This window comes from Marasmius oreades, chromosome 2 (genome assembly GCF_018924745.1).
Source record: "Marasmius oreades isolate 03SP1 chromosome 2, whole genome shotgun sequence".
Lineage (NCBI taxonomy): Eukaryota > Fungi > Basidiomycota > Agaricomycetes > Agaricales > Marasmiaceae > Marasmius > Marasmius oreades.
The window spans coordinates 567,164-584,990 of record NC_057324.1 but is presented as its reverse complement, the minus strand read 5'-3'; the positions used below and the strand labels follow the sequence as shown (position 1 = coordinate 584,990).

At 45.9% G+C, this 17,827-nt stretch overlaps 5 protein-coding genes across 5 annotated transcripts; 1 reads left to right on the top strand and 4 right to left on the bottom strand.

Moving 5' to 3' along the window:
* Nucleotides 1–11: 11 nt before the first annotated feature.
* Nucleotides 12–1,554, bottom strand: E1B28_003773 (uncharacterized protein; the record flags this gene model as incomplete). The annotated part of the gene is made up of 6 exons (XM_043148207.1): nucleotides 12–149; nucleotides 198–857; nucleotides 913–984; nucleotides 1,035–1,209; nucleotides 1,263–1,388; nucleotides 1,451–1,554. The coding sequence occupies 6 exons, from the start codon at nucleotides 1,552–1,554 to the stop codon at nucleotides 12–14; spliced, it is 1,275 nt and encodes a 424-aa protein (XP_043012799.1).
* Nucleotides 1,555–3,037: 1,483 nt separating this feature from the next.
* On the bottom strand, nucleotides 3,038–3,572 carry E1B28_003772 (uncharacterized protein; the record flags this gene model as incomplete). Its single annotated transcript, XM_043148206.1, has 2 exons — nucleotides 3,038–3,162; nucleotides 3,425–3,572. The coding sequence occupies 2 exons, from the start codon at nucleotides 3,570–3,572 to the stop codon at nucleotides 3,038–3,040; spliced, it is 273 nt and encodes a 90-aa protein (XP_043012798.1).
* A 5,734-nt stretch (nucleotides 3,573–9,306) lies between these two features.
* On the top strand, nucleotides 9,307–11,432 carry E1B28_003771 (uncharacterized protein; the record flags this gene model as incomplete). Its single annotated transcript, XM_043148205.1, has 10 exons — nucleotides 9,307–9,432; nucleotides 9,487–9,657; nucleotides 9,718–9,755; nucleotides 9,812–9,879; nucleotides 9,930–10,003; nucleotides 10,060–10,451; nucleotides 10,499–10,632; nucleotides 10,682–11,206; nucleotides 11,249–11,278; nucleotides 11,335–11,432. 10 exons carry the CDS (start codon nucleotides 9,307–9,309, stop codon nucleotides 11,430–11,432), a joined length of 1,656 nt encoding a protein of 551 aa, XP_043012797.1.
* Nucleotides 11,433–14,031: 2,599 nt separating this feature from the next.
* Nucleotides 14,032–14,734, bottom strand: E1B28_003770 (uncharacterized protein; the record flags this gene model as incomplete). Its single annotated transcript, XM_043148204.1, has 2 exons — nucleotides 14,032–14,413; nucleotides 14,484–14,734. 2 exons carry the CDS (start codon nucleotides 14,732–14,734, stop codon nucleotides 14,032–14,034), a joined length of 633 nt encoding a protein of 210 aa, XP_043012796.1.
* A 1,303-nt stretch (nucleotides 14,735–16,037) lies between these two features.
* E1B28_003769 (uncharacterized protein) lies at nucleotides 16,038–17,662 on the bottom strand (the record flags this gene model as incomplete). The annotated part of the gene is made up of 6 exons (XM_043148203.1): nucleotides 16,038–16,137; nucleotides 16,201–16,404; nucleotides 16,465–16,748; nucleotides 16,808–17,337; nucleotides 17,399–17,501; nucleotides 17,570–17,662. 6 exons carry the CDS (start codon nucleotides 17,660–17,662, stop codon nucleotides 16,038–16,040), a joined length of 1,314 nt encoding a protein of 437 aa, XP_043012795.1.
* Nucleotides 17,663–17,827: the final 165 nt, after the last annotated feature.

Genomic DNA, 17,827 nt, shown 5'->3' with positions numbered 1-17,827 from the left:
GAATAGCTAATCTACTTCGCCTTTGCAGCTTTACGCTGCTCAAGTAAGATACGGTAAATAGTTGTAATGTTCATTTGCTTGCCCTGGTCATCTGTAAACTCGGCCCAAAAGTTTGCTGGTGTTGACTGGTTATACCGCAGTCCTACCCACTAACTCGTCATTAGAACGAGGATGAGAACAGGCGATAGAACACTTACACGCCATTTGTCCCATGTCTTCTTCAAGCCCTCCCAACGCCTGTCATCTCCTCCCCGAGTCGTTTTCTTGAACACAGTTGGCCAATGCTCAAGTGCAATCCCATGGCCATCAATTCTTACTTCGCAACGGTCCTCTCTAAAGTTGGGATTGGACTCAGTCCAAAGTATTCCAAGAAGGTCGATGTTTGTGGCAAACGTCAGGTTCTTGGGATCTGGAACATCAGATTGGCAGAAACGGAGAGTGGTACCATCTCGGAGTCTGAGATGTGTCAGCATCTCTGCCCTTGAATTTGATGCACCAGCCATAGGTGGTTGCAGAGATTCAGCTGCCAAGGGGAACACAGCAGGCGAAGGTGATAACGGCTGGGCAGACGGGAGCTGTACAGACAGTCGACATTGCGTTACGGGAGGTGGGATAGGTGTGTGGGACGATGTAGCGTTTGGAAGAGGTGGTGCGTTAACAGGAGTGGGGGTTGCTGGCGAGATCAGAGACAGTGGCACAGCGGAGAATGGGGAAGCATGAGGAGCGAGAAGTGCACAAGCAGTGGGGGAGAGGTAAGTAGACATCGTGGTTGATGTTGGCATATGGCTGTGGGCAATGGCTATGAGCTGCTCACGGATGCCGGTGAGCTGGGCAGAGATCCTTTCATTGTCAACAAGCTACAGTTCAACGATGAGCCACGCACAGCATTTATGAGCTGTTGCCTACACCCACCATGTCATTGGCATCCGCCTCTCTCTTGGGAGATCTGGGCCGAGGGGGATGGTCATGTATGTAACTCTTTGCCTACAGAGTACGTCAACAATGCACTTTGCAGAAGAGAACAAACAACGTACCCAAAGCACCATGTCAGCTTTTTGCGTCTGGGAGCGTGTGTCCTTTGAACGTTGTATGTCCCCCGGATCTGCCTCCTTGATGATTTTAGCACGCCGTTTATGTGAGCCCTTGAGAGCCTTGTTCTTCGTTTCAGCATGCAAGCCCTTATGAGGACGGTGGACGCCAGGTTTTGAGCTAGGGAACAGTGATTAGTGGCGCTATCTACAGGCATTAGAACAGAAACATACAGGTTCCAGATCGCTCGGTTGCTGCTGTAATCCTGCAATCGAGCAACCAGCATGGCTTTTGTCCCGCTGGAGGCCAACTTGAAGTCCTGACACAGACCCTTGAGCTGCTCCCATTTGAGGTGTGAACTGCAATAATCAATTGATGGAGTCTGAACAGCAAGCAGAACAACGGCGGTGTAACGACTCACAGGTTGATTTTTCGGACAGCTCCCACATCTCCTCCAGCGCCCGGAAATTCCCATTCACTTGACCTCTTGAGTGGCGTCAATTCGTCAGTAGATGTGCTCCCCATGTCGGCAATTCTCAGCAACAGGAATGCTAGAGTGAGAGGAAGCAGAAGAAAGAGAGCGGTAAAGAGAGCGGTAGTGGTGTAGCCAGCACTGGCTGGATAGGATGTGGGGTCACAAGAAGGCTGGCCATCATCGAAACTGCCGGTGAGCGCAACGACGGCCACCAATGGTCTAGAGCGAGCGGTAAATTATCGGAAACAGAAACAGAAACGGCTAAATAACAAAGGACGGAAGAGGATGAAAAAAAAAGCCACGGATGACGCTAGTGCCAGATTGAGGCCACGTGTCAGAACAAACAAAGGAGACGTGGACGTGGCAGAAAGACGGTGACGTAGAGCTCGCGCCCGCCAAACCGGGCGCGCCTGCTGCCGTGATGTGACCGAAACGTCTTGTATCAGAGAGAAGTCAATATCATATACACTCTCGATCAGTATTTCTCATTCTTTACTTCTCTACCGTCTTCCATGCTAGATAGACCCAGGAACTTACATTCAGGCCATAGCTTATACCTGAAATACTCCTCCGAGACCCGACCGCGATCGTTCAATAATAAAGGCTCCCTACTGCTCCGTAGAACTGAACCGTGTTGAGCAGATACCCCTGCTAGTAGAGTCGACATGTACTCACCGCCCTCATAAATAGACTGTTATGTACTCACGTCGTCTGATCCGCAGTCGTAACCTCCAAGATCCCATTCACGTCAATCCGGAATATACCTCAGATAATCTGAGGTACCCCTCAACGAGCGAAGAGGATCCTTGTCAACTCGAACTTACCCAAAGAGTGGTCGCACTTGCTGATTCTGTGTTCACCGCGTCGAACGTCGATTGAAACCGACGTCTGGTAACTGTGCTGAAACTAAGTAATTCGGGGACGTGAGTGGAGGGGGGTAATCCAGGAGAACACGTGGAAAACAGCTTTCGAGTTGACGTAAGTACAACCGCTCAGGCCCCGGGTCGTTGGAGATAACTCAGGATGGGTCGTCCAACTTCCGAGCTCGTTAGGTACCCTTGTTGTAGCTGACGAGCAGTTCGGGGAGAACGAATGCATTTCATTAAGGATGGGAAGAACGATCCGTCAATGGAAGTCTGGAAGGAGTTCACAGTAGTCAAAAAAATTTCAGACACGCTCCACATGTTTGAGAATTTGCGCAGAACGCACCGACATCATACTCTGGTGTCCAGAAGCCTTTCTCTACCAACCAACCCAATCGCAGTTCCCGAGCCCTGCCAGAACGCCAGAAAGATCCGAAACGCTGAATCCCAACTCACTCATCTCCCCATCCGCAACATTGTAACTCTTCGATGAATTCGTATCAGTTGACTCTCCGAATGTCCACCTTTGCTAGCGGGCAGCCTTCCGAACATGAAGGAACCTGTCGCGTCCACATCCCTCAATTCCTTTACCTGTCACGATGGATGCGGTGGCCGGAAGTTTGAGACTTGAGCCGAGGAAACGAAATCCCGATTCGGGACAAACAATGAGTTAGGCCATTAGGCTAGCCAGCGTCCGTGCTCGAGCGAGTTGCCCAAGATCCACGGTGGTTTCAACCAAGTAAGAGGATGTAGTGCAGGAAGTTACATTGGCGAGTTTTTTAGTGGCGGCGAAACCTATCAGGTTGCCATGAAGATCAGAAACAGCAAACAGACAGCAAGTAAAAGGACAAAAACGAGAGAAAAAGGCGAAAAAGGCATCCATCACAGAGTCGTCTTTGCATTTGCCATTGGCGATGACGACAACGACGACAAGCTCTATAAGACCACATCGACAACGGTTCGTTTCTCCAGAGGTCTTTGAGACCATCAAAAGAAGTGTACGAGAGAAGAAATGGAAATCCCTGGAGGAAACGAAAGAAAGAAAAAAGGAACTCACCATGGAGTCCTCCTGTTATACTAAAATCCCCCAAAGGCGCGTCTCGAGAACGGTACTCTATCCTCAAACCGAAATCCCTCAATCCTATCCGGATACCCCCGTTGAACTCTTCTTCAATCGAGCCGTAATCAAATTTCTTGCGGTTCATGGAATGTTGTGCCCTTCTTTTGAGTTTCTGAGTACTGGTTTACGCGGGGCGTATGTTCTGCCGTAACTGAATACAGTCGAGCTGAGAGATGAGATATATGACGAGATAACGAAGAGCGAGAAAAGCCAGAATGACGGAAAGGATGGGTGATGTCGATGGTGGTAGGGAGCGATGTCGCAGCTCGCAGGGCCCACACGCGAGCAATTTGCCTCGACACCGTAATTTGACCCTGTAAAACCTAAAAAAGATATACATTTGGTCAACATTTGCTTTTTATTTACAGAGTTGTAGGCGTTGGAAAGAACCCAAGGTATCAGATTCCGCGGAAACACCCCCAGTACTAACCTTCGAAAACGTAACAAACCGCCTTGATTCGGAAAGGACGAGGAGACTTTAGATTTTCTATGTAACCATAACTGCAATATCAAATGTCGGATAGTATTCGGCGGCGATGTGAAGGGTGGATGTAGGTGAGTGCTAACTTCGCGCTAACGACGCCCTGGGAGGTGTCGAAGTTGCAAGGCAGTGTATAAGTGAAGCGTTGTCACCAGGAAAACTCGAATTCGTGTCTGTAGATAGACAGATGCGAGTAAATCGAGGGAATTTTCGCAGAGCGCACCGCTACGTACCTTGGCATAACAAAAAAAAAAAAAAGTCCTCGCCCAGTCAATGCACCCCAGCCCGACACCTTCTAGATCCCTACGCAAGTTTCTAGTTTCCCAGAACGTCACAGACGTTCATAACGGCCAATTCAAACTGTATCTCACTGGCACCTTCTATATCCCAATCGGCGGTGGCAAAACATCTGGGGCTTCCTATTGACATTCCACCCGGGCAGCATGAAACGAAAGTCATTTTAACTCGTAACAACCCTTGAAGGAATGGTGAACGTAAGTCATGTATGGATGAGATATTCGCTGTAAATATACGTACACATCTGGAAAATCCAGATTTATTAATTAGTATGAATTAGTATGAATTCGCTAGGTTATCAAATTAATTCATACTAATTCATACTAATTAGTAGGCATTAGTAGGTAAATAAATTGTACATACTTCTGTATAGTGTACTATTTTATTAGTATACTATGTACTACATAGTGTACTGTTTTATTAGTATACTATACTATGATATTTTGAAGTAGAACCTAACTAATTTTACTTACTTACTTACATTTATTAGTATTAGAACTACACTTGTCCGAAATTTTTCAAGTCCGAAATTTTTTCTAAGTCCACTATGCATACAAATATATTAGATATACTTATATATATCCTATTACAGCCGTTTGCATAAAGGTTGAGACTTGTCAATTATCTAGTTTATATAGAAATTAACGACATTGACACATACCTTATCAGTCCGGTGTCCTTTCCGGACCTTCCCATTAGGGAGCGGAGCAGTGCCGTAGCTGTAAGTGAGAGTAACCGGCGTCGATCGGCCTTGAAGCTTGAAGCTTGGCACGTGAATGACACAAATGCGTCTCCCCCGGGCCATCGGTGGCACCAAATTGTTAGATTTCTATATATAAAATAGATTTTTGATCAGTCTCAACCTTTACGCAAACGGCTGTAAAGAGTTACAATAAGGTTATAGTAGTAACGGTGCTTATACTTATAATTTTCCTTAGACCGGGATTGAACCTGGTGCTAGCAGTTATGATTGTGTTACACCGGCGGGTACCCCATATAAGCGGTAACTTGTATTTCATCAGTTCCTGGTCAATTTAGATGATTCTGGGGTGGTTTTGGGGGTTTTTCTACCCCCTGAATTCGATTTTGAGCTTATCTAATTGTTCCCATCACTCCTTGAAGAGATATTGCTTGTACTGTGTTGCAAAACAGTGTATATTATGTATTTTAATGAGAACTGATTCAATCCATGTTCATCTGGGATGTTTTCTAGGGTTCTTTGACCCTCTGAATCTGATTCTGGCCTTAGTTATTTTTTCCCACCACTCCCTGAATTGATATCATTGTTTGGCCAGAATTTTAACCATTTCAGCACTGTATAACCATGGTTGATGATAAAAATATTGGAGGTGGGTAGAACTATGTATTTTTGGGTGTTGAACTCGAATTTCCAATCAGCTTGATGATAGGATGTCTCCCTACTGCACTATAAATAAATAAAATTTATTCCAAAATATCGAAATAATATCCATTTATTTCAATGAAAACTGATCCATTTTGTGTAATCCTGGGCTGGTTTCTAGGGTTTCCTGACCCTCTGAATTTGACTATGAGGTTAGCTAAGCTCTCCCACCCCTCCCAGAATTGATACTCTGGTGTGATTCAATTTCTGATCAATCCAGCACTGTCTGAGTAAGGTAGGTGATAGAAATGGGTGAGATGGGTGGTAGTATGTGTTTTTGGGTGCAGAATCAAAATCCACAATCAGATTGATGATAGGATGTTTCCCTGTGACAATATAAATGAAAATATTTTATGCCCAAATATTGGAAATAATAGATATTCAATAAAGAAGGCAAATCAAATATTGAATCACAGGGAATTTGGGGGAATGTTCTGGATATATGTAACAGCCTGCCTACCAATTTTTGGACCTTAGAAGTGACAGCTGACCCCCCTAGGCAAAAAAATGCTAAAAAAGCGAAAAATAATAGTTTGGCCTAGTAGTACCATCAGAATGGACTTCAAGTACTGTTTTAGACCAGTGTTCTGCTTTCTTTGTAAATGTCTTCAGTGATAGAAACTCTTACTACACTGTCTTCTAATATAAATCTAATTTACCCCCGCAATTCTGTGTAATAACCTATGCAAACCTTTTGCCCCAATTGCCCCAATTAGTGATTAGTATATAAAGTGTGGTTTTCTCTACCATTTTGGGTGATTACTTATGGAAAAACTCATATAACTTTTTGCCCAATTAGTGCCAATTAGTGTCAATTAGTGATTAGTATCAATTAATAGAAATTAGTTTTGGATTAGTACAGATTATTACTAATTATTACTAATTACTACTAATATATAAAGTATGATTTTCTGGGTGATTACTTATGGAAAAACTCACATAACTTTTTGCCCAATTAGTGCCAATTAGTGCCAATTAGTGTCAATTAGTGATTAGTACGAATTAATAGAAATTAGTTTTGGATTAGTACAGATTATTACTAATTATTACTAATTAGTACTAATTAGTAAAGTAGGTTTTCTCTGATGCATGCCAGCAGATGAACTCCAACAGCTTAAACATTGTCTCGACAGGTCCGTCGCGTTCTTCATGCTGAGTGCCAGATATTGAGGACTCGGTGCAATCGGTGCAACTGAGTGAAAAGGTTCGTGAAATTTTCAGTAAATCTAGAAAGAAAGAATCAAATTACCTTGAGCCTGAGTTCCCAAAGAGATGTCAAAGTCGTTGAACAGGAGGTTCTTGCAGGAGGTTGAGCCGCCAGACAAAGCAATGAAGAACTATGATGGTGGGTGGTGAGTGGAAGAGTCACGCCGGTCCGTCCGCTAAAAGGATCCCCGTTGGACACACCGGCCCGTTCGGGCCTTCCCCATACGCGTCGCGCCCTGTGGGTAAATTTACCGCTTTTATCTCGTTTCCCTCAACGATGGAGGAGCCAGCGACATTCTGGCAGCCACTCCTTGGTCATTTCAGAGACGACTATACCTTGCTATGCTCTAAGATCGACGCCGAAATACAAGAGGCACATTCTCATTCAATGGAAAAGAGGTCGTTTAATCGGTGCGTCCTTCAAGTTCAACTTAGGTGCTTTGGCTTTCATCTCTATGATTTCTGACCCAATTCCGACAGGTCTTCAACTGCCGAGTCAGCTTTCAACCAGTCCTCTCGTCTTTACTCCCTCTGTTGGCTTTCGAACAGTTGGTGCTGGTATATCCTATTGGTGAATTTTCATCTCTCGTTCTCATGTGCTCACCCGTCAACGTTCCAACTCTACAAACTCCAAGCATAGCCAAGTTCCTTCATGCTGTCCACGCGATGTTTTGTCCAGTGGCGGTACAGGTTTAGGTTCCCTCCATGACTGCCATTCGCACGAGGGCATTGGCAGAGTGTTCAGGATTTAAAGGATCGAGGCGTGATGTTACGCATTGGGGATTATCGTCAGGTGTGTTACTGTTCCTTTCGAACCCCCCAGAGAAAAACTGTTACAACTTTCCTCAAACCATTCAATACAGACCTGGCTGCCGAGTAGTACTCTCTCAAAACGCTCCACCATCAAACTTGGTACGAATGAAGCAGAAGAATAACCGTCGAAGAGGGACAGCGAAACGGACACGGTCGACCTCAATCCTGTTTAGTACTTATCGACAATGAACTTTGATAATCTTAGAAGGCCGCTAGCGGAGAGACGACTACCGACATTTAAAGGCTGAAGGACGTAGTTTGGGGGTTAGATTCATGAAGGGTACTTCCGTACGCTGCACCCATTTCCCTCAGCCTTATCATTGAACTCACGCTCGACTTCGCTATAGATAATCACTGATGCATGTTGGCTACCAACCAGCGCAACTCAGATGGGGGGGCATGCATAGCTCGCATTATCCATTCCATTCAGCAAAACAGGTATCCTCGTAGTATTAGTAATTCATTTTATCCATTTAGGTTTTCCATGAATATCACGAAGACTCACAGTTCCCGTCGCACCACAAGCTCTCCGTGTATGTCAGCGTATTAGTACTCAAATTGTGGTCGAACGAAGACGACGTGGTTGAAACGCACTGCGTAGTACGTCCATTTCCATTTCATCCTCGCCGTATGCGCGTTAGGTTGACCTATTTAGGTATGACTCGAACACGGTCAGAAAGGGAACATGGTCGTTCGTCGAGGCCTAGAAAGACATTAGGCAATTGTTTTATTTAGTTCGCCAATTGAATAGTACGTCCTCTATGCCAATCCCACTCTGATTGATAATTTGAAAGAGAGTATCGAGCCCAGTTCGGACCGCCAAACAAGCTGGAGTCTTAACACAGCGAAGTTCTTGAGACGTCGTGGCTGTTTCCTCCCACCGTTCTAATCGCTGGGTCAATATCGTCGACAGAGGGAACCGTGAACGCTGCAGACCACGGACCACCGACTGTGGGCCGTGCTGAACGTTGGACAGCTGGGATCTCATTTACTTCTTTGACTAGAACCACCCCCCAGATGATTCATTCTGCAAAACATAGTCCAAAATTCTCTCCAAATTTCATCCTGATAATGCGAAAGACATGGAACAGAAAAATACAAGTGGGTGGACTAACCTTCGTTTAATACTCCGTGTAAACGAATGTTCAACATTCAACTTGCCTCAGTGTCTCAGCGCGTACAGCAATATCTGTTCTGTCTTCTGGAGGGCTGTATTTGTTCCTGCGTTGACAGCTATCCCCGGAACAGCCATGCGTGGGAGAAGACAACAGAAGGCATCGGCTTATCCTCTGCTGTACACTTTCTTCCTCACCTTCTTCCTTCTTCCTTACGGAAAATGTTTGCAGAGCCTTACTCTTTGCATGGAAGCTCAAGGTACTGAATGCACGATCACGGAACGGATATGGCCGGCAGCTCATGTAATCAACCTATGACTCCAGCTGATGATGTTTGCCTCCCGTTGTCTATTTTATATTCATTCAATCCCACGAAACAGCATTTAGGGCCGCATTCTCTCCCCTGTTGAACACCTTTTAAGTACGCCTTTGACTCTGCCTCTGTCCTTCAGTCCCTACCATGATCTTCCATCTATTCGACCATTGAGCTGCGAAAGCCCGTGCAATGAAGAATTTCCAAGCGGCATCCGGTATTTCAATGCAAACGGCTGTTTTTAACGAAATCGGTGGAAATCAAATAACTAATAACTACACCGTTCGGGAGGAGAGGGAGCGTAACATCTACGATGAGGTGTGTACATCGTAGCCGAAGAAACAGTACGGAGTTTGATTCGCCTGGTCTTAGTTCAGATACATACGGCTTGGAGATGTGGAGATGATCCGGGAGCTTGGCAACGTAACATTTCGCAAGTTGGATGAGTTCCAGGGCGTAGTCAGATCAACGTTCACTGCCATTGTTCATTGCAGTCAAGGTTCAAAGTGTACGGTGTTATCGTATAGCGGGCCTGATGCAGAGGTGCGTATGATACTTTTTAATCCTCTTTAATCGCACATTCCACTAACAATGCTCCTTCAGCAATGGGAGAGGGATTTTAGACAGGTCTCTGGGCTACGGTGCGTTAACGGTCCCTGGAAATTCTCCCACTGGCGAGTCGTTGAACTAGCGACAGAAATACACAAATGATGCAATTGTTCGGAATCAACCGGTCAAATGTTCCCCTGTTAATATTCCACAGTGGTGGGTTTACTACTGTCTTGTATTTCTTGGCTGAGAGATAATCACATTAGAGCTCGTGCCTCTCGTCCAGGTTTGGCGTGACCTTCCCATCTTGGGACGGGCGTACTTCAGAACATTAGCACTGGTAAGTATCAGGGATGTAATATTTATATATTCATTTCCGACCAATTTTGTCCTCAGATGAAATTCGATTGCCACGAAATAGCATTGTGGATAGATCCCAAGCGAGGAAGGTTGATTTGTGGACTTATGGGGTCAGGTTGTGACTCTATTGAAGGCTTACTGTTGGAGACCCCGACAATGTCGTCAAATATTGACCTTCTCCAAGAGGATGTTTTCTGGCGCTATCTCCCTGGGGTCAAGCCATCGGATAGAGAATTTGATGAATGTGTTATTGCAACACTTGCGTTACAGTATGATTATATCCAAGGCTCTTACTCACACAACCGTGTGCCTTGGGTCACCGGTGTACATTCGACCGTGACGGAATCCCCAATCGCAATCGCAGTTGTGCCGTGGATTTCGGATGAATGTTTTGACGACAGACTACTTATGGCAGACGGTGCAGCAAGGTGAGCTCAATGAAACTATGGGAGGCATATGACTCACCCAAATATAGATTCACTCTGCTCAATGTTCGTAAGGATGTCTATTTCTGGCTTATAGACTTAGACCTCCGGATCAGCCGTGCATGGCTCTCGCAAGCTCCGGCTGTCTTCCACAAACTCGGAATCTCACTGGACGAAGATCTCGGTGATTACCGTGAGTTCTGGTTCCTGCTTGACACCGACCCGTTCCGAAGATCTCGGTGTGCCAAATCTTGGATTGGTGGGATGGATCGACGGCGATGAAGTGTTTTGGCAACGACGTCATAGACACGGACCAATCTATTTATACATCCTTCCCCGTCGCCAACACTCCCGCACACTCCGAGTTTTTTGGTCTTCCGATGAAAACGGCAAAAGAGGGTTTTCAGAGGGGGCGCGCAGATACCTTGGCCTTTCCACGGGGACGGGATTCTCAGACCCGATGCAATATTCCTGGACCACCCAGGTATACAAAGAAATGCAAAGGTGGCAAGTCTCTCGAGGCTTTGACCCAACAACCACCGACTTTGCTCGTTACCTCGGACATCCTATCTTTGATGTCATGCAATCCGACACATCCCGATTTGAAGAGCTTGATGAAGGTGAGTATCACTCAAGGGGGAGTATCGCTCATCCCGTTGAGCTGTGGCTGAATCCTGATATTGCCAACTTCCACACTCCGGACTCTGAAGATCTTTCCTTGGATCAACTCTTCTACGACACTCAGAGTACAACCAAAGGTGAGATTTGTTTTTTATTCACAAATCCTCAACATTAAACAGAGAGAAATCCTCCAGAAACTAATCAGTCGGGTGAGTAATTATTCCATTCTCCCACTTCCTGACAGATTAACTCAGCCATTTGCCAGCAGCTGTTTCAAAGGGCAACTCCCTCTGGTCACTCCTCACAGCCCCATTCTCATGTGAAGCTTTTGAGGGGTCGGATATTCCTGCTATGGTGATGTAGCCATTCTGAAATTCCAATGTCAAGAGGCTCTTCAGACACCAATAAACAGTTGACATGCCATGATATGAACACTCTCTAAGGTTCCCTACCTGAAGTATATTCATTGTGTTCGAAGACACGTAATGAGATACAAGGATCAGGGTCTACTGGTGTGGTCCAGTAGAAGCTGCACTCATCTCAAACTTGCCAGCGCAGACCACAATTCCTGTAACTGCATTGTATTGGCTGAAGAAGCTGAGACTGTAAAGTGTTGAACAGGAGGAATGCGAGGAGGACGGTAATCTGGGAATTGGATTTGTAGAGTATCAAGGGTGTGAATTGTGTCCTTTACACCTTCAATCTTTTTACTTCACATCTGCGAGCCCAATGTGAGCCACGTCGTAATCTATGAAAGCATGTGATTATGAGTAACTACTGTACACTGATCATGAATATACAGTTCAGCACGCATAGAGTGGCATTGTTTGATATTTCCACTCTGTTTTTTTTTTTGTCCCTTTACATTTGCAACCATAGTGTTGTGATTACCCTTCAATACATCATTGATACTAAGGTTCTCACTGGGGCAGTTAAATGTTGTCCTTGATATTTTTGTGCGAAAATCCACGCGGTCCGGCTTGAAACCCGCAACTTGAGATGAAAACCGTCGCTTGACTTTTATTTTGTCGATAAACATTGATGAATACTAGTCATCAGCAAAATTCCTGACACGCTGTAATGCCATTACAGCCCTCACGATCTGGTATAACGGGCACGCTCCAAGCTGCCCATTGTTATCTAATCTCGGGGGTTCGCGACAGTCTTACAATACAGTCATGACACTGTTGCGAGACTGTCGCAAACCCTATATTTTGTTGTAACACCTGAGGGAGTTTTCAACGAGTTGTGGCCAGTGGTAGCAAGTTGTGATACTTGTAGCGAGTTTGGAAGGTTAGAATCAAATGCGGGGCTTGCAATGAGTATCTGCGTTCATAATGAAAGGTGGAGGTGGCAGCCAGTTGTGAAGGTTATAACGGCCTCAAACCGTTGGGACTGATATTGATAGCTGGAATGTGTAGGGGCCGTTATCATGCAGTTACAACTCAAGGTTGCTACGACCTCAAAAAAAAAAAACAATAACAATTGAAACCTTCGAAAAGAGAATAATAAAAAAAGCTTATATTCAATTTAAATACACAAAAACATAAGCATATGCTCGGCTGGTTGAACTGCTCCCTAAAAGTATCTCGCTACCACTAACAATGTCATCCTAGAAAGGTATCAGTAACACTGTACTCAGAATGTTAGAATACAACACATACGTACCATCCCAGCACCCTCCTGTCCGATCTCCCTGAAGACCTGATAAAATATTAAGTAATAGTAGGCAAGATTAATGAACGTTACATACCATAAGAACAATCTGGCAGCGGGTCGGTGACATCGTCATAGACACTTGAAGCTTCAATTACATTCTGGATGATGTCAACCTAATAGCCGCAGTTTGTCATTAGTCGGTATGGTCTAATTGATGGGCACTTACTGCAGAGCACGGTGATAGGGTCAGTGAAGGTACTTCTGGTGGGCTGTAAAGGACAATGAACTTTGTTCGCGCCGTAGGTCACAGGTACGTATTACGAACCTTCAGGGTAGTCGGATTAGCCGCATATATGTGGGATACTTGACGATGACAACAACTGTCAACTGTGTTGAGTGCTTCAAGGTTAATGTACAAGCTTGCGAGAAAGGGTTGATGACTAGGCGTTGTTCAGTTTCGTTGAATATTAAAGAGAACATGCGACATACCTTACGGGCTTCCTCCATGAAGCAATAACATTCAGTACTTGGGAGCTGAAGATTAATGAGTTACGAAGAGCTGTATAATGATCAGGCTTGAGGGAAAGTGTTGGTAAGAAGGGGAAAGAAGGAACGAGACGGCGGTGTATGGAGGGAGAAAGGAAGGGCGGGGGCAAGTTCGAGTTTCTTGGCCTTATATATGATCCTGGGTGAGTCCATGCATGCTAAGACAAGTTGTACGTCATTTTGATTGTCACCAAGACTCAAAGAGGGCAGGAGAGGGAGGACAAGCCTTGGGAGACGCGTTGAGTGGAAGACGCGATAGTGGTAGAGGGCAAAGGATCGTGGGAAAAATAATTTGGACTGCCACGTCGGCCTTGTCAACCGAGTTATCACCGAAAACGTCGCTGTGCAGCGCCGGCCGGCCTGCCAATACAACGGCCACAACTCGCTGGTACGACCAAAATCCCTCACTAACCATTAAGTACCTTACTACCAATTGGGAGCAAAACAACCTTCTCCCACAATAGTATCAAGTTTCAACACTCTTGCATCAAATTTTGCCATGGTTCCATCGGATTGTCATTAGCGGTAACTGTAGTATAACAGGAATTCAACCTGTAAAACTCATACTATTAGTTTCATCCAGTTACTTTGGATTTTGATACTATTGTAAGATTGCTATAAGACTCTCATAACACTGTTCTAACCATCCCCAACCATAGTACTAAATTGTAACCGTCGCTACCTGTGGTATTGGGGTTACAGCGTTTCCGGATTTTTGCTGATGTACCTAAGCTTCTATATCGAGCCTTCCCCCCTCTCATTCATGATAATCCGGAGGCAAATCCTCAGCACCCATTCTAGTAACACCAGGTTGCTCCTCTCGTTGTGTTCTTGGCACTACATTGTGATTGTGAACTACAGACTCGGTTGTTTCTCTCCTTTTACCCGACCCTCGTCTGACATTTTGTTCAATGATCGACGGACTTGACAGCGCTTCTCCTATTACCATCGGATTCTTCACCCAAGTTGATTTTTCCATTTCCATTCGCCGCTGATGCCGTAGGTACAGAACCCTCGCGGTGAAAATAACGGAAAAGGCTACTAGAGTCGATATCCCGAGTGTTAATCCGACGATAAGACCGATATTGTGGTTGGTTTTTTCCCCACTGCTTAGATTTCTTGCATTTCCGGGAAAGTCTCTGAAAAGGGGAAAAGAGGAGATCAGTTCCCGATGGATTAAATGGTCCGAGTAGTTGTGCCGGGACGTACGATGAGAGTATATGCATCGTCGTTGAGGTTCCAGTGGAGGACTTGGACGTTATTGTGGCATCTGAACCAGACGTTATCTGACTCGATGTCCCAGGAGACGTCCCTGCGAGTCCAGCTGTGAATGACACAGTGACAGTGCTATCCAAGAAACTTCCAGTCCCGACAGGGATTCTAACGGTTGAGAGTGACGTCATTATTATTGGTGGTGGGGTTGGGGGTGGTGGAGACGGTGGAGTTACTATCGGTAGCATCGTGTTGATTGCGGAGGATCTCATTGGTTTGTCGCTGGTTATTCCATTAGTCGTTATATTCGGCACTGTAGTAGTAATCTCTATGGTTGGTATGGAAGTTGAGAGCGGGATTGGGGTACTGTTATTATCTGAGGTTCCGGGTTCGACCGATATCTCAGTTGTGAGGGACCTCGGTGACAATCTGAAGCGTAGGGAGTGGTCAATTGAAATCACCACAGCTCAGTAGGCGTTTGTTCGCTAAAAAAACTCACCCAATTTCCCCTACGGGCCCTTTTGGGAAGGGGATTCTGAGGGCTTGCAAAAGAGGTATGGAATTCAGCCTATTAATTTACGGATTTAAGAGGTGGTTAGCGAAAAAGCAAAGAAATAGAAATTGGAAAGTAGCTGACATCACCGCAAGTAATGTCAAGGGAATAAGAGACATAATTGATAAGACAGGCCGCAGGAACAATGTAAAGGCTTATATCCTTCATATTCGTCTGGTTTTTAAGCAGGTAAACGGAAGTTACGGAACACAAACACCGCAAGTAGGAGACAATTAAATTGAACGAGTCAACAGCAAGCAAGCGCGCATTCATGTATGATAATAAGCCATACGGTTCAAAGACGCCGTGAACACCGCATTAGAGAAACACTCTGAGGATGTTCAATTCCGAGTTACAATTGAGGAGCGGGCATGTATTGCCAATGATCGCGGAAAGGCAAAAAGAGGGGGCGGACAATATCATACAAGGCAGTTCACCTTCGGCGATCATGTGGATAATACCGACACGTGTCCATGCTGCGGAACTCAGACCGTAAAGGAAAAGGGGGAGAGTGTGGGAATATACATTGTTTTCAATTATTCCCGATGATTTTACGTCCTCCGGCGGGGATGATTTGCCTTGTTTCCATCTAACGGAGCAAATAGCGCCTATATTTACTTTGGCTCGGGAACGTCGGAATTCACAGCATGAATCACGGAAGAGGAAGAGTTAAGCCACATGCAATACGGTTGCTCAATTATGAAAATGATCGTCAAAAGTTTGACTGTTCGCCCTGTCTGAGCTTGAATTGTAGCCAAATGGCCGAGAACGGTCTATTCAGCGGCAGCCCTAATTGCACCCATCGATGTCGGATACATCAACCAGGGCGTCGATATTGTTTGATTTTGGAGCAGCTGTCTTTAGTGCCTCGCCCTTACTTTCTCTGAGTTGTCTGCGTGTATTTTCCTCCCCTTACCTCACATAAGTAGATTCATGAGTGTCTCGATCTGTTGACCGACGAGGTCTGGTATTGCCCCAACAGAAACAGCACAGGCCTCCTAAGAGAACATCCGTGTATCCCGTATCATCCGTTGAATCTCATCTTCACTGATACGGGCCCTGTTATGATTAGTGATAGTAATAGACCCCGAGCTTCCGCTATCGAACAGCAATTCAGCCGGACACGCCCTCATAAATAGACTGGTAATTATAAGTACTCACGTCCTCTGATCCGCAGCCGTAACCTCCAAGATCCCATTCACGTCAATCCGGAATGTGACCTCGATCTGAGGTACACCTCGACGAGCGAGGAGGATCCTTGTCAACTCGAACTTGCCCAAAAAGTGGTTGCACTTGCTGATTGTGTCTTCACCTTCATACACGTCGATTGAAACCGAACTCTGGTAATCGAATACTGTGGTGAAACTAAGTATTTCGAGGACGTCAGTAAAGGAGCGATCCAGGAGAACACATGGAAAACTCAACACTTGGCTCTTGGTCGTCGGTATCGCAGTGTTACGAGGAATCAATGGAGCGAATAATCCCGGGCCCCTCGGGTTGTAGGTATCGATTCCGAGGGAGAGAGCGGCAACATCGAATAGGGCCACTTCTTTCTTCAGTTTGTGGCCACCGAGAACTGCTCCGTGAACGGCGCCTCCATATGCAACGACTTCTTCGCTGCCATGGATCTTGGAAGGCTCCTTTCCAAAATAGTTACGGAGCAGTCGTTGAATTTTGGGTATTCTCGTCGAGCCGCCGACTAGGATGATCTGAAAGGGATGTGGATGAGGGATGAGGGGAATGAACAAAGAGAAGCAGAGAAATTTACCTCGTCTACGTCTTCCTTACTAATCCCAGCATCCTCCAGAACGCGCTTGACCAGTGACATCGACTGTTCGAACAAAACCTGATTCAGCTCTTCAAATTGAGACCTTGTAAGCGTGACCGTGAAAGAATTCCCATCCCCAAGGTCCCCGATATCCATCGTCGCACTCCCGTGCGTTGAAAGCAGCCTTTTTACCCTCTCAGCCTCTCTCTTCAGCCTTCCCAGATCCACCCACGTTCTTCTTTCCAACCCCACAACATATTCCACAACCCGCCTATCGAAATCGTCTCCACCAAGACAGGCATCTCCGGCTGTAGCCATCACCTCAAATACCCCATTCTCTTTCATCGATAGGAGCGATACATCGAATGTCCCACCCCCAAGGTCATATACGACTACCTTTGACTCGGGCCGTGTTTGGTGGATCCCATACGCGAGTGCTGCAGCAGTGGGGTCGTTCATGAGACGGAGGACGGTAAGACCGGCTATTGTTCCGGCGTCTTTCGTTGCTTGTCGTTGGGCGTCGGTGAAACCTTCAAGGAGAAGGGAGTAAGTTTAGATGGAAATAAGGAACGGAGGGAAGAAGAGACGGACATGCTGGAACGGTAATGACAGCGTGGGTGACCCTCTCCCCGAGGTATGCTTCGGCTATGACTTTCATCTTGGATATGAGCATCGCGGTAATTTCTTCCGGTAGCTATAGGAAAGGTGTTTATTTGTGAGTTTGTGCAAACGGATAATGAAAGAAAGGGTGGTGGTGCTTACAAAGTCTCTACCTCCTCCGTGAATGACCAGCCTCCCGTTCGGTTCGTGAACACGGAACGGAGTGTACTTCAGCGTTGACTGTAGCTCATCCATCGTATGACCAAGAAACCTTTTGATATTGAAGACCGTGTTGTCCGGATTCGACAGGGACGCAGACTTCGCGCTCTCGCCTACTCTGTATGGCAGCTAGTCAGTTGGAACCCCAAAATTAAGTTTCTGAGCTGACGTACAACCGCTCAGACCCGTTGAAACTGACCC